Below are 15,271 nucleotides of genomic sequence, written 5' to 3'. Positions count from 1 at the left end.
CATCTTGACTCCTCCTCCCTGGAAAAGTTTTAAGATTGATTCTATTCAGCAATAATTCCACCTTCAGAGATCTATACTTTATAGAGAAACTTCCACAGGCACAAAAGAGGCATATACAGTGCTCATGGCAGCACCGTCTAGAATCAGAAAATATCGCTGTCCATCTAAATCTCTATTCATAAATTAATAACCAATTTGTTGCTCATTGATTCTATAGAATAATACAAAGCTGTAAGAAAAATGAATTAGGCCCATGTGTATTGAATCTACCAGGTGTAACAAATATCACAGAATAATAGATGCTGATCCCATTTATATAGAATGGAAAAAACCAATATTAATATATTTACATATTTCTGCAGCTAAAGAAATAGAAAAGCTATTAAAAGCGATTACCTCTGGGAAGAGGAGTTAAATAGGGGGACGGTGAATGTATACAACTTTACATTATAATCTGTATACATGTTTTACTGCTTTTATCTTTTATTACAAAGAGCATAAATGCATATATTATGATGTAATTTTTTTAAAAGAACTGGAATAAAAGACATTATCTCATGGAATTTCATCAAGTTCTAGCAAGTACCAGAGACAGTGACAAAGAGGGTGAGGGCTGTGGAAACTTTCTCCCAAGAGAAAATGTTGAAGAAGCTGGGGGTACTGTGCTTGAGTAAGAGAGAGCTTTTATTTGCTCCAGGGAACAGAGGCCGTGCCCAGAGGGTGAGAATCCAAGAGACAGACTGAAACTTTCTAACCATGCGAGAAACCCAAATGTGAAATGGGTTGCTGTGAAACGCATTGTGAGCTTTTGTCACTAGTAGATTCAAGTAATTATCAAAATTTACTAAGTAAACTTGTTGGGTTTATTTTAGAGGCAATGACTGTACTGGTGGGTAGGTGAAGAGGGATCCCTCAGGATTTGGGATTCCAAACGTGAGTAGAGGTTAGCACAAGAATTATTGTACGTGATTAGCTAAACTGTATAGTTCATGAAGGATCTTAGATTATGTTAAGAACTAGGTCATTATAACATCTAGCTAGGTGAGCATAGCTTTATGAGAAGATTCTTAGAATTTCACTCTTCCATAAACACAGATAAATTATCTAAGTTTCAGATCTTTTACTGTCAAAGTGCAGTCCACAGACCAGGAGCATCAGCTTATTAGAAATGCAGAATCTCAGGCTTTCTCAAGACCCAGTGAATCAGAATCAGCATTTTAATGAGATCCACCAGTGATTCCTGTTCTTGAATTTGAGAAGCACTGTTTTACCCAGCTATCCATAGAACACCTCTTATTCCTGAGCCTTCAAAGCCCAAATAAAAAGAAACAAACCCCTCACATGAAAAAAAAAAAGCCCAAATAATGAGAAGTTTTGATTGTTATTATCTATAACTGGGGAGAAATGAAAAGAGAAAAAATGACCATATACACATATATAGGTATAGATATATGTGTTTGTATAGCACATATACATATATTTACATAACACGTATAAATATATACATGTACATACATACACACATAAGCAAAACCTAAACTTAAGTCTTTCTAGCTATCAGTTTAAGTGGGTGGTCATCAACTGTTTTACCTTTTAAAGAGATTTTAGCTCACTTCCCTTCCCACTAGTGAATAGCACTCAGTTTAATTAAACACTGAATCAAAGAAGGTAAGCATCTTTGAGACATTTCTCATACTTTTCATTTTGACAGCTGTTACAACTTAGGACATCTTTAATGTCATATTCTACATTTTTGGTTTATTAAGAATTCTTTCTATTGTTTTCAGCATATTGATGGGTTTTTAAGACTTAATCCCTTAATTTTGATTTACTAAGCTTTTAGTATTTTTTTCACATCAGGATTATTTGGGGCAGGGGAATTGTGGAAGGAGGTTACTATAAAAGAAGAGTAAATAAGGTGAAAAAAGCTTCCAGGTCGGGAAAATATTCTAATTACCAGCTAAAGCCTTGGCAAAAATGTATTGGCTTCTGATTGATTTTAGTATATCCATTTCCTGAATCATTTTGGTTTTTCACTTGTGTGCAAAGGCATTTAATGGCATGATGAATTCAGCAATGTATGGGGATGTCACGGTAAAAACCTTTTGCTGGATCTTCAAAAACATTGCTTTTCAGAAACTGTTTCCTTAACAAGTCATGTTGCCTCTCAGCAGGCCTTTGCAAAGTTTAAAGCATACTCTCCCATAACTGGCCCCAGATGGAAAATACTCTCTTGAAATTGGCTGGTTTTTTAAGTGTAGCTCTGCGTGGCCTTCTCAAAGGAAAAAAATAAGCTTGAACAGAATGCATTTAGTAGCAGGTCTATAATTCCCCCAGCATCCCACGTATTTGGATGTTTTCGCATTTGGCAGTGGAATTTTTCTAATTTAATTAACTCATCAGTGTTAGCAGATGACACAGTGTGAAAATTCTTTTCCCTAGCCACTTATCTAAATATTCTTCCAATCCACTGGAGTTATGTGCACACTTTATTTATTTTGAAAATGTGTTTATTTGTTTCATTTCTACACTGACTTTCCCCTTAAGAGTTCATGGGCAATGTGTAGACATTTCACATAATGAACTACAACCCTTTCTTCAAGCCATAAATGGAGAAGAGGCCGAGGAGGGAACTAAAAAGTGGGGAAAATCTTTACAAAGAAAGACTGGGAGAGAAACAACAGATGGTTCCGGAAGAGCAGCCAGAGCTGAAATGCTTATCCTGGTCCAAGCCCCTGCCATTCTGTCTCTTGCTTTTTAGTTCATACACTGTAAAAATGTCACGATGGTTTGTGTCTGGAAATTAACTGGCAATGCCTCGAATGACAATGAAGGCAAGTTTTCCAGGATTATCCAAACCAAAAGTGAATCTTCTTTGCACTGAAACCATTCACTCCTTCATTCACATTTTTTAACCTTACTTTTTACTATTGACATATAAATCTTCCTTCTTAGATTTTTAAACTTCCTTGAAATTTGAGGATCCATCTTCCTTCCTTCCTTTCTTCTTTCTTTGTCTCTTTCTTTCCTTCTTCTTCTCTTTCTCTGCCTCCCCCTCTTCTCCCCCTCCCCCTCCTCCCCACCCTCCTTTTTTCTCCTCCTCCTCCCCTCCCCCTCCTCCACCTCCTCCTTCTTTCTCTTTCTCTCTGTCTTTTTTCAGGGCCTGATACAGGGCCTGGGACAAAATAGATATTGAATAAATAAATATTACCAAATTCTGAATGAAAGGAATTCTGTTGTGTCATTCCTAGCAGTTATTGAATATCTGCTCCAATATTTCATTTTATGTTTTTGAGGATTTTGAACTTTAGTATTTATTTATTTATTTATTTAACCATTTAAACTTGTTATTTTATATTGGAGTAGAGCCGATTAACAACGTTGTGACCGCTTCACGTGCACAGCAAAGCGACTCAGCCATACATATACGTGTATCCATTCTCCCCCAAACTCCCCTCCATCCAGGCTTCCACATAACATTGAGCAGAGTTCCCTGTGCTATACAGCAGGTCCTTGCTGGTTATCCATTTTAAATATATCAGTGGGTACATGTCAATCCCAAACTCCCTAACTATCCCTTCCCTCCACCCTTCCGCCCACCCCGGTAACCATAAGTTCGTTCTCTAAGTCTATGTTTACTCCAATATTTTAAAACAGGCATCATTTTAATCCTGTGAGCAATTTTGTTAAGATGATTGCTGTTACTATTATCTTAATTTTATCCATGAGGAAATGGAGGCCAAGGGATGTTAAATAACTTGCTCAGGGTCACAGAACCCTTCAGTTAGAGAGTTTGAACTCAGGACTGTCCTGGATGCTGCTACCCAAGAGGACGGTGACATTGGACAGTCACATCTGATGAAGCCCAAGCAGTGATAAGGGAACTTCTTTGCCTTTCTGTAGCACATCCCCAGTTTCTGCCAAAAATAAGTAAGTACTGGGTAGTAGAAAGGGTTGACTCTGAATTGTTCACTTTAAAAATGTGAATTTGTGGTATGTGAATTATATCTCAGTTTTTAAAAGATTTAAATAATAAAGGTTGGAAATTAGTGGATTTTGGACATTTTAGAGGTTCTAAGAGCCTTCCCTGTCCTTTGTTCCTTAGGACCTTAGTTCACATTAACATCAGTTCTTTAACTGTTCACCTTTAACTGTTCAATAGCCAATATTGAACAATAGCCAAGATTTCCAGACCCAGATTTCACTGAATCCCTAGTTCCCTGTGTTGGAGGTGCCATTTATCTGAGGAGGGGGTCATGGGACAGTGATTCTTAGGAGTCCGTCCAGCATTTAAATCATCAACTATAAGCCACTGACTAGTTTCCAGAGTGAGAAGTTTAATAAACAGGAGCTCATGAAACCATTATGCTTAGTGAAATAAGTCAGACAGAGAAAGACAAATACTGTATGTTATCACTTATATGTGGAATCTAAAAAATAAAACAAACTAGTGAATATAACAAAAAATAAATGGACTCACAGTGATAGAGAACAAACTAGTGGTCACCACTGCGGGGAGGGAAGCGGGGAGGGACAAGATGGGAGATTAAGAGGTACACATTACTATGCATAAAATAAATAAGCTATAAGGATATGCTGTACCACATGGAATATAGCCAATATTTTATAATAACTGTAAATGGAGGATAATCTATCAAATTTTTGAATCACTGTTATATTTCTTAAACTAATATAACATTGCAAATCAACTATACCTCAAAAAATTTAAAAAACCAATTTTCATCATGATACAAAATTTTCCTCCACTTCAAAGAAAAAACTCGTTGTCACATCCCTCAGAGGGTGTTTCCAGCCGCTGATGTATCTGGCAAGGATGGGATACCGTATTTGGGAAGTCTGTTCTCATTCAGTCTTTTCTAAATCCATTTCAGGGTGCTGTTAGTAGACATTTATGAGTGAAAGTCACATAATTTGGTATTTTTTACACTTCTGTCCAAAACGGAGACAGTAGTTTTCTGTTCCGTCAGAATGCATGTGCATACACACACATTCACTCTCACACACATGCATATATGTATACACTCACACACACACACGTGTACACTCACACACACGTACACAAGCATGTGTGCACACGCACACACACCCTTATGCATATGACTCACGAATGGATGTATCAATAGCAGAAAGTTATTGCACCAATATGTCTTCCGAAAGGAAACTGTTGTGTGTATGTGTTTAAAGTATAAGGAAAACCAACTGCTTTCCCTTATGTAGACTTAATCGGGCTGAAAAGATTTCAGTACAAAGCTGACAGGAGCTTCAAATGTTCTGTTTGGTAGCTCTATGCAAATCTGACAGATTCATAACTTCTTTTTCCCTCCTGCTATTTGCACTTTGAAACGAGAGCAGGATGCTCATGGAGAACAGTGGGGAGAAAGGAGTGAGCAGGTTTGGGAGCATTAGCGTCAAGATTTTCCATTCTTACACTTGGAATAGGAAGTTCTTTCCCTCCTTTTCTAAGTGATATGATGACCTCACCCTGAGTTTCTACGACATTTGCATGTTAACTTGGAATCTAGATTTTTTTTTTTTTTATCGTAGTATAATGGCTTTACAATGTTGTGTTGGTTTCTGCGGCAGTCATGAACCAGTGAATCAGTCATGCACATACGCACGTGCCCTCCCTCTTGGACCTCCCTCCCCCGCCCCTTCCCTCCCAACTGGGCCATCACAGAGCGCCGAGCTGAGCTCCCTGTGCTATACAGCACGTTGCCACTAGCTGTCTATTTTGGAATCTAGATTGGATACTTCTGTCTTTAGTCAACATTACTTTCTGCACAAAGCAAAAGACCAGTTTAAGCAGATGATGAGTGAACCTGAGAGGGTGGGGCAGGAGGAAGGTGCAGGTCCAAACTGTATCCAGTGTTTCTCTTCTTTGGGGTCAGAGTTTGCAAACTAAGAATTGCTGGTTGCAGTGGCTCAAGAAAGGCAGTTGCCGCTCTCAACAACTGTGTGTCCCTCAGCCCTTGAGACAGGGAGGGAGATCAAGAAAGGGCGCATACCTTCACCCTCTCAACCTGGTGCCCCACTGGCTGTGTGTTGGAGTCTTTCAGGGGTCTTAAAAGGAGGATGAGTGGGTCCCACCCTTAGCGATCCAGTCCTGATTTATTTGCTCTTTGGTGACTCCGCAGGCGACTCTAACCTGCAGCAAAGTCTGAGAACAACCCCTCTAACCAGTAGTTGCCATCCCCGGCTGCTGTCCCCATACTCGGGGGCCGGTGCCCATGCCCCTAGAGACTGCAGTGATCTGGGATGGGGCCTGGGCGTTGGTGAATTTTACAAGCTCCCCAGGGGTTTCTAAGGAGTAGCCAGGATGGAGATCTGCTGAGCTACCTGGTCAGCAGATTTTGTCACTGTTCTTGTCATATCCAATTCTGAAATTACTCTTTGTAGAGTTTATATCACGTAGGAGCCAGTTTGTTGAGTGCTCCAGGGAGATGCCAATGAGTGTGGCACTGTCTCTGCTCTCTGGATGCTATTAGGCTGCACACAGTCATATTTTGCATTGTTTGTGGCTTAATGAAGCTGATTGAAAACTATCTTGACTCTAGGTGTGGAAGGGCTTTTTCATGCATTGTCTCTTCCGAACCTGAAAATATCTGGGGGAGGATAGATTAGGAAATGCAGATTCACAGAAGTTAGGGAACATGCGCAAATGTACATGGCAAAGAGGGCTGGGGGCCAAATCTTCCAATGCCTTTCAGCGCTATCATTTTCCCCCATTTCTTCTGGCAAACCATGAACATTTCAAAGCAAGGATGAGGAGAGGGGGAATCAGAGAAGCAGAAATTGAGATGGAGAAACCTATTCTCAGAAAGTGTGTGAGTGTATGAGAGTGTGTGTGTAAGTGTGTATGTCTGAGTGTGAGAGTGTGTGTGACTATTGCATGTGAGGAAATATAACTTTGAGGTTCTATTTAACGGTGTTGTTTGGTTCTTGTCCGCTGAAAATTATACAGTCTTTTAAAGTCTAACAGAAAAAAGAAACTACTAACATCTTTAGGAATATTAAAGGATCTGTCTGGCACTGAAAAGCCATTACTATCTGTGAGGAAAATTAAAAAGAGTTTATTAAGGCCAACCCAGATTTCTACTGATACCAGGAAATAGTATTTTAATCAGCTAGAAAGAGATGTATGTGAGCAGAGGTCACTATCAATGACCATCAGTCACAAAATGATGCTTAATAGCCTGTCTTCCTTAAACTCTCTGACCATTTCCATCCCCGTGCAGGGAGGGAGAGGCATCCAACCTATCACTTGGAGGCAGATATGTGCTCTTTATAACCAGAGTTGGGAGAAGCCATAGGAAAGACATGAACACGACTGGATTATGGTGCTTTGTAAGTGCAGGCAGGGCCCAAGGAGTAATGTTTAGGTTGACAGTGGTTTAAAAATCATGCTAAAATGTTTTCTTTGAGGCTTGGGTATGTCTGTGTGTTTGTCTCAGAAAGTAATGTCTGTGTTATAAATGTGCATGGCCTTTCTTTGCTTTAGCAATGTTATATTGCCGCTCAGCTCTTTATATATTCATGAAGACAGCTGTAAACATTCAGGCATTCATTTATTCATGCAAACAGCAAATGCTCATTGAGTGTCTACCATGTTGCTATGCACCAGGCATTATAATACTACCCTGGAGAACATAGAATAGAAAATAGTGTTCCTGCCCTCCAGGAGCTAAATGCCTAGTAGAATTTTTAATTCCATGCTGTTATTTCAGAAGGCTCACAAGAAGGAAGCCAGGGACTGCCCAAGGAAGGCTGGCTGTCTGTCCAAAGGAATCTCTATGGCGTGCGCCTCAATCATGGTCAAACCTGGAAAAGAGAAACTACTCTAGGTATTTCAAGCAGAGAGGGATTTAATGTGAGGAATTGGTTATGAAGCTGTTGGAAGGGCTGGAGGGGCAAAAGGCATAGGTGGTGGTACTCAAAGGTCGGGAAGCTACTACTGCCCTTTCTTAGGATGAGTGGTTGGAGGAATCACGGAAGTTACCGGAGCCTGTAGCCCCTGCTTTTGATCCTGCCCATCTGGAGCTGGAAGCAGAATGGCTTCTCCCTTCCTGTTGCCTTCTGATCTCTCACAGACTCCTATCGGCAGAATCCAACTTGACCAACCGACTAAGAAGTCTTGATAATGTAGTTTGCACCTCTAGACCTGCAGTAGAGAGAAGTTATAGCAGGGCAAGGCGGATGTGGACGGTGGTGGTAGTGAAATCCACAGTCCAATAACCAGTGGAGAGGGAGGGGGTCTGGCAGTAGCCACTGACAACCAGAGTTTTTGTGACTCGCTACACTGGGATGTGACCAGGCTTTGAAATCTGACTGAAACTAACTCTTATGGATTGAAATGTATCCCCCCCCAACCAAATTCATATGTTGAAGCCCTAACCCCCAATGTGCCTATATTTGGGGATAGGGCCTTTTAGGAGATAGTTAAGGTTAAATGAAATCATAAGAGTAGGGGTCTCATTCAATCAGACTGGTGTCCTAATAAGAAAAGGAAGAGACACCGGAGGCATGTGTGCAAAGGAAAAGGCCATGTGAGGATACACAGAGAAGGCAGGCAAATGCAAGTTAAGGAGAGATGCCTCACCAGAAACCTACCCTGCCAGCACCTTGATCTTGAACTTCCAGCCTCCAGAACTGTGAGAAAATAAATGTCTATTGTTTAAGCCACCCAGTCTGTGGTATTGTGTTATGACCACACAAGCGGACTCATATACTAAACAAATACATAAATGATGAATATAAACAGTTGGATGCCAAATTGCAAACTTTTACTAAAAATGCAACTCTCCAAAAGATTGCCTACTTATATTTGCTGGTCAACACATTCTTCTTCAATAAGTAAAACTACATGGGAATCAAATAAAATTAGGAGGTTGTTTCATGACAGTGGTCTCTGAGCAAGGGAGTTTGTTGGATAATACAAATGACCAGTGTCATACCGAAGTGTCTTTGGGGGCTGACACTCATTTTTCCTCTAGACCTGCAGTCCTTGTTGGGTTTATATACATGAGGGCACTCTCTTCCCCCATGGTGCTGGAGGCAGAGTGTATGAGCCTTCCTGACTTTTCCTTTGTGGGCCCCTCCTCTTTTCATACTGACACAACCTGGTTGCCGTTTGTTTCTTTTGGGTGGCCTTGCTTTGATCCTTTTGGATAACTTACTTTGATCCTTTCCATGCTCGTTTTATGGTTTAATTCACAAATTTTCAAGTACTTGGGGTAGAGGTAGTACATATACTTAGGCTGATAATTGGCCAGGATGTACTGCTATAGCTGTACTGCTTATTGCCTTTCACTGTGCCCTTCTGATCAGTCAATACCTATGCCGTATCAGTTGCTAAATGTTTTGAATGTCAATCTTTGCCTATATAATTAGCATCATAAAACGTGAAAAGAAATTGACCAGGTTAAGCTGTTCAATCAGCCTTCCACGTAGCAGACTAGCCTGTTCAAGAACTGTCAAAAGGATCTCCATTTCCCAATGACAGCTTCATCAGCTTATTACAGAGCAAAAAATTCAGTCACTAGAGTTGCTTCTTAATGAGTTGAATCATATATACCAGAAGGGATAATGAATATATCTAACATTTAAAGCTTACCTACTATGTGATCTTTATTTACTTTATTTTATTTTTGGAGCAAGGAAAGGTTTATTGCAGGGCCAAGCAAGGAGAAAGGGTGGCTCATGCTCAAAAACCCTGAACTCCCTGATGTTTTGTTTTTTTTTTAAATAAATAAATAAATTTATTTATTTATTTATGGTTGCGTTGGGTCTTCGTTGCTGCACGTGGGCTTTCTCTAGTTGTGGTGAGCGGGGGCTACTCTTTGTTGAAGTGTACAGGCTTCTCATTGTGGTGGCTTCTCTTGTTGCGGAGCATGGACTCTAGGCACGCAGGCTCCAGTAGTTGTGGCATGCGGACTCAGTAGTTGTGGTGCACAGGCTTAGTTGCTCTGCGGCATATGAGATCTTCCTGGCCCAGGGCTCGAACCCGTGTCCCCTGCATTGGCAGGTAGATTCTTAACCACTGTGCCGCCAGGGAAGCCTCCCTGATGGTTTTTGGGAAAAAGTGTTTATAGGCAAAATTTGGGGTGAGGGCTGTAGGGTGTGTGACTTTCTTCTGATTGGTTGGTGGTAAGATAACAGGGCGGTGCTCCAGGAATCTCGAGCTCAGCCTGAAGTTACTATCCTCCACCTGGTTGGGGGCCTTAGTTCCTGCAGAAGAGCTCAAAGATACTGTTCTGTATATTCCTTGAGGGGGAACCAGGACCCTGCCCCAAGGCTGCACTATTGTTTCTTGACTACTCCTCCCTTGTTTCTGCATTCCTTCCCTTCCCTGATTAGCAACTGTTTGAATCTGCCCTTTGGGACTCAGGGAAGGTTAAGGAAGCTGAATGAAGCATATTTCCTACAAAATAGGGGGACACGGAAAAGATTTGTACCCAGGAGCCCCACAGGGTCCTGCTTGGTTTCAATCCCCCCTTTCCTTTGATACTCCTCAATCTTGAGGAGAACAGGTGTTGGACAAGAAAAGGAATAACGTTTTGGATAGAGACTTGAATCATAAACTCAGCGGAGGAACACGGTTTTAGGGGGACTTGGTTTCAGTCCTGCTATGTGATCTTTCAGTGGATCATCTCATTAGTCATCAAAACAACCCTACTAGGAAGAAGGCCCTGTTATTAGTGTCCTTTCATAGATGAATCAACTGGAGCTTAAATAGGTTAAATAATTTAATGTGATCAGCAAGTAAGGAGTGAAGTAGAGAATCAAACCTGAAGATTAACCATTGTGTTTAGAACAAACAAGTCACCTTGGCCTATAAGACCCTGTGTGAACTAGTTGTTACTTAAATCTCAGAGCTTTTTTCACACATTCTCTTCCTAGTTTGCTTTAGGGCACACAAACCTCTTTACCAGCTCCTTCCCAGCAGAAAGACTGGCCCCTCTACCTTGGAATGCTTTTTTTTTTTGGGGTCTTTGTCCGTTGGGTCTTTGTTGCTGTGCGTGGGCTTTGGCGAGTAGAGGCTACTGTTCATTGCAGAGCACGGGTTTCTCATTGCAGTGGTTTCTCTTGTTGCAGAGCACGGGCTCTAGGTGCATGGGCTTCAGTAGTTGTAGCACGTGGGCTCAGTAGTTGTGGCACGTGGGCCCTAGAGTGCGGGAACCTCAGTGGTTGTGGAGTGTGGGCTCAGTAGTTGCGGCGTGTGGGCTCAGTAGTTGCGGCATGTGGGCTCTAGAGTGCAGGCTCAGTAGGTGTAGCACGTGGGCTTAGTTGCTCCATGGCATGTGGGATCTTCCCGGACCAGGGCTCAAACCCATGTCCCCTGCACTGGCAGGCGGATTCTTAACCACTGCACCACCAGGGAAGCCCTGGACTGCTCTCTACCCATGTTTTTATATGGCAGCTCATACCCTTACCATTCTGTCTAAACTTTGCTTCCCTTTTCACACACTTGACCCTCGGTTACACCAGTCATGGGGGATTGTTTCCTTCATAGCAGGTACCGATCGTGGTTTGGAGTTGTTTGCTTATTTGTTTTCTGTATCCTCCCACTAGAATGTAATCTCCACAAAGGCAGGGGCTTGGTCTCTATTTACGTGCTGTGTCACCAACATCAAAGTACTGAGTCCTCCATTCATTAGGCACTTAGTAAACATGAGCTAAATGCCAAAGTATCATCTATTGTGAGCTATTAAACCCCAAGGCTCTTGGGAATATAAGATTCAGGAGGGCATGCTTTTGTTGGACGGGGGATTCTCAGGGCCTGAGTAGACTCTGTAGCTGGATTGATCATCACAGAGAGTATTCTGAGCCACCAAAGCATAGAGTCCCGGGGATGAGAAGGGGGCTGCAAAGTGGGTGGGAACAGCTGAAAGCACGAAAGACAGCCCCCAAATAAATTTCAGTTAACTAATCGTTTGGCCTATACTATTAGCATAGAACTAACTTTCTTCTGGCAAATGCTGCCAGTGCTTTGTTGGTTTTTAACTCTTAGGCCCTACCAACAAGCAGATATTAAGAACTGACTATATTTAAAGAACTGCCCCAGGTGATGAAGGTGATTACTAAGGTCCCTAAGGACTTCTATGAACCTTGGGAGGGAAAGGAATCGTTGCCAAATGGAGTGATGCAGAAGGTTTTGGGAAGGATCGGGGATCTGAGCCAGGCACTGGGGCAAGGGGAGGATTAGACCAGATGGAGGTATGATCCGAAGTGTGGTTTCGGGAACGTTCTTCGTGTGTTTGGAGATTGTAAAAGACTGGTTCGCAGGAATTAGACCTTGAACATGATGTTGAAAAATTTGGATTTTATCCTGAAGTCAGAGTGGAGTTTCTGAGCGGACCGGTAGTGAATTAAAATGAGTGTTCCTGAAAGTGAGAGATGGAATGATTAAAATGGGAAAGAAGCCCATCAGTCTCCTACAACTGACTATAATGTGGGCAAACCCTGCCTGGGGCACAGCTGTCTCAACTCTCTTCCTCGTAGAGGAAACCAAGAGAAAGAGGCCACATTCTGTGTATGGGCTGTGAGGTTGCGTCTGTTGCATCCCCGTTAAACTTGGAGCAGTTGAAATAATTCTAAAAAATATTTCTTCTCCATTGTGTCAGAAACTGATTGGTATAGCATTTTATTAAGCTCAGCTCTTCTATGTCAGCAGTTCAATGGCTGATATAAAATGTGTTTTTTGCGAATTATGAGCAATTTCTGTACCTCAAAGTGCCTTCTGAGTCATCAAAGGCATATTAAATTATGTCGACTTATATTTAAGGTTAACTGGTTTTTAATGTTATCCGTGCATAATTAGAACTTAAATGTAAGTTGTCATTTATTGCCTTTAAACCATTTTTATATACATCGTTTGATGGCCATTTGTTACCTGTTTTTGCAGTGGAGGAAGATGAGCTTCAGAGATCCTAAATGACTTGTCCAAGGTCACTTGGCTAATGGGTAGGAAAGTCTGGGTTCAAACCTATTTCTTTCATTTCAAGCATTTTACATCTTGGTAAAAACTGGAAGCTAGTGTTTAATACATCTAACGCATCCTTACTAACCAGAATACCGAGTCATTCTAGAGCAAGCAATCTCAGTGGAGTGCAGGGATTAACTCTATCTGATTTGGTGAAATGCAGTGGGTGCTCAAATACTTACTCACGATAATGATGCCATGACCATTCATGCTGATTCAACCTTTCCCAAAGCAAATGTCTCTTGTAATGTTCCTTAAATAGGTTTAAATTAAGTATTTTTAAATTAAATATTGACAGTAATGTTCATGTTTCAGTCTCCCCTTCCTGGGCCTTGGACTCAACAGCTCTTGGATATGGAGCATGGCTTCGTCCATTTGCTCTCATGGAATCTGCGGACCGCATCCCTGTGCACAGCAACAGAATGATGCTGGCGGATAGAGAGAGGACGGGTGTGAAGCAAGTGTGGCATGAAACTGACTGTTTGCTTTTTTCCACAGTCTGCTGATTAGACCTGCAAACCCATTCCGCAACTCCATTAGTAAAACCTGTGAAAACACAGGGGCCTCCGTAAAGACGACTCTGACCTTGGCAGCGGGAGAGGGTTTTGGAGTCGAGGGAGCCCAGTTCTAAACTTATGATTTGGGTCTGGGTATTTTTGGCTTCAACACTTGCTCCTGGTTAGAAAGTGAACAACAGGGGTCTAAACACTGTTCGCTCGGATAGTAAAACACATGTTCACTTTTTGCAGTGACCCTGGAAACAGAAGGGGAATTCTTATAAATCACAAAGGAAAATAAATAACTTCACTCATGGAGGGAAAGAGACAGCTTGAGAAAAGGGACTTTGGAAAAAGGCTGTCTCTAGATAGCAGTCTTGTGGTAAGTACTAAATATTCATTTACCACTGTATGTTTTGGCTTAAAATGCATTATTCTTTGACTGTGATTTCCTGAACCCTGTGCTTTCAAAACCTCTATTCCAGTTACCCCATTAGCAATATCTCCTGGGATTTTTGTTTCACTTATTTTTTACAAAGTCAAAAGCCAGCAAACTATTGGAATGTTTGTATAGTGTCCTAATAGGCAAATGTCATAATCTGTCAGCATTATATATAATTACATTAATTCCAGCTGAAGTAAACTTTAACCCATACAAAAACACTACTGTACAGCTGATACCAAATGCCAAGCTAGTATATAGTTGTTCTATCACCCATTTATCTTAACTCTGGGGGTAAGTTGAACAAGAATGCAGTAGAGTTTCAGATACTGAAGAGCGAAGAAAATCTCTGAGATCTTGGGTATGTAAATTTGTTCAATGGTCCATAGACTTTCTTTCTGAAAGTTTGAATACTGATGAGCGTCATTCTTAACAATTTGGTTGGGTTTGCTTTCGTGTATGAGAATCTGGTTAGTCCAAGGAAATAGACTAAGTCACTGACTTCTGAAGGTTGGCCGTTCCTTCACAGTCTGAGCTGAGATGTTTGGGAAGGCAATGATGCATCTGAACAGAGTAAGAAATCAAATGAAGCAAGTCATTCCTTACTCTTTTGGTCATCTACTCAAGTAGAAATGTAGCTTAGTACCTTCTTTGGCGTGACATTTAGGGATGTGCTTTATTCATTTGTGTCCTCCCAGCTTCTGGCCTGGAGTTGGGGTCAGAGTAGGTATCCAACAAAATATTTGTTGATTTATTAGTTGCCCTTTTCCAATTCTGCTGCTGTAGGTCTTGCTCTGTCAGTGTCTAGATTAGCTATTTACCCTGTGACTGCTGAGGCTTCACGTCACAAACTGTTCATAAATGTGAGTTTCTGGGACTTGAGAAAAGAGTTGCTTTTAACTTTTGTGTCTAGCTCTTCTGTGTCTCTGTGAGCTCTGCACTGAGCAGCATACCTTCAGAGGCTAAGAGCTCTTATAGGATTTTAAGTTCTCCTCCCAGTCTGCATGCCCTCTTCTCAGTTCTGAGGTCTTTCTGTCTCCAGGTACAGTGCAGTGAAAATAGTGTGTGTGTGTGTGTGTGTGTGTGTGTGTGTGTGTGTTTATATGTCTATACCCTTTGCAACTTCTAGGGAAACTTAGGATAAAAAGATAATTTCTCAGCCTCTCCTTTTTTTCTTTGCCAAAAGAAACACTTCTTACATATCAACCTGCCAGTAAGGTCTGTCTTATGCCTAGCTAGGCACTCATGTAGTATGCATAGTAGGAGCAGCCCAAGAAAGGTTCTCTTAACCCAGAAGTATCATCCTTGCTGATGAATCCCTAAAGCCCCCAA

General features: G+C 41.4%; 1 protein-coding gene across 4 annotated transcripts in view; it reads left to right on the top strand.

Annotated features, from left to right (window-relative positions):
* NCKAP5 (NCK associated protein 5) overlaps positions 1 to 15,271 on the top strand; it is a 1,042,158-nt gene that overhangs the window by 133,623 nt on the left and 893,264 nt on the right. For all 4 annotated transcript variants that reach the window (XM_061199363.1, XM_061199362.1, XM_061199388.1 and 1 more), the window contains exon 2: positions 13,750 to 13,879. In XM_061199363.1, coding sequence (XP_061055346.1) covers positions 13,811 to 13,879 — 69 coding nt within the window. In that variant the 5' untranslated portion in view covers positions 13,750 to 13,810. The remainder of the gene's footprint in view (positions 1 to 13,749; positions 13,880 to 15,271) is intronic.

The sequence above is a fragment of the Eubalaena glacialis genome, chromosome 1 (assembly GCF_028564815.1).
Source record: "Eubalaena glacialis isolate mEubGla1 chromosome 1, mEubGla1.1.hap2.+ XY, whole genome shotgun sequence".
Classification (NCBI taxonomy): Eukaryota; Metazoa; Chordata; class Mammalia; order Artiodactyla; family Balaenidae; genus Eubalaena; species Eubalaena glacialis.
This window is presented reverse-complemented; position numbering and strand designations above follow the sequence as displayed.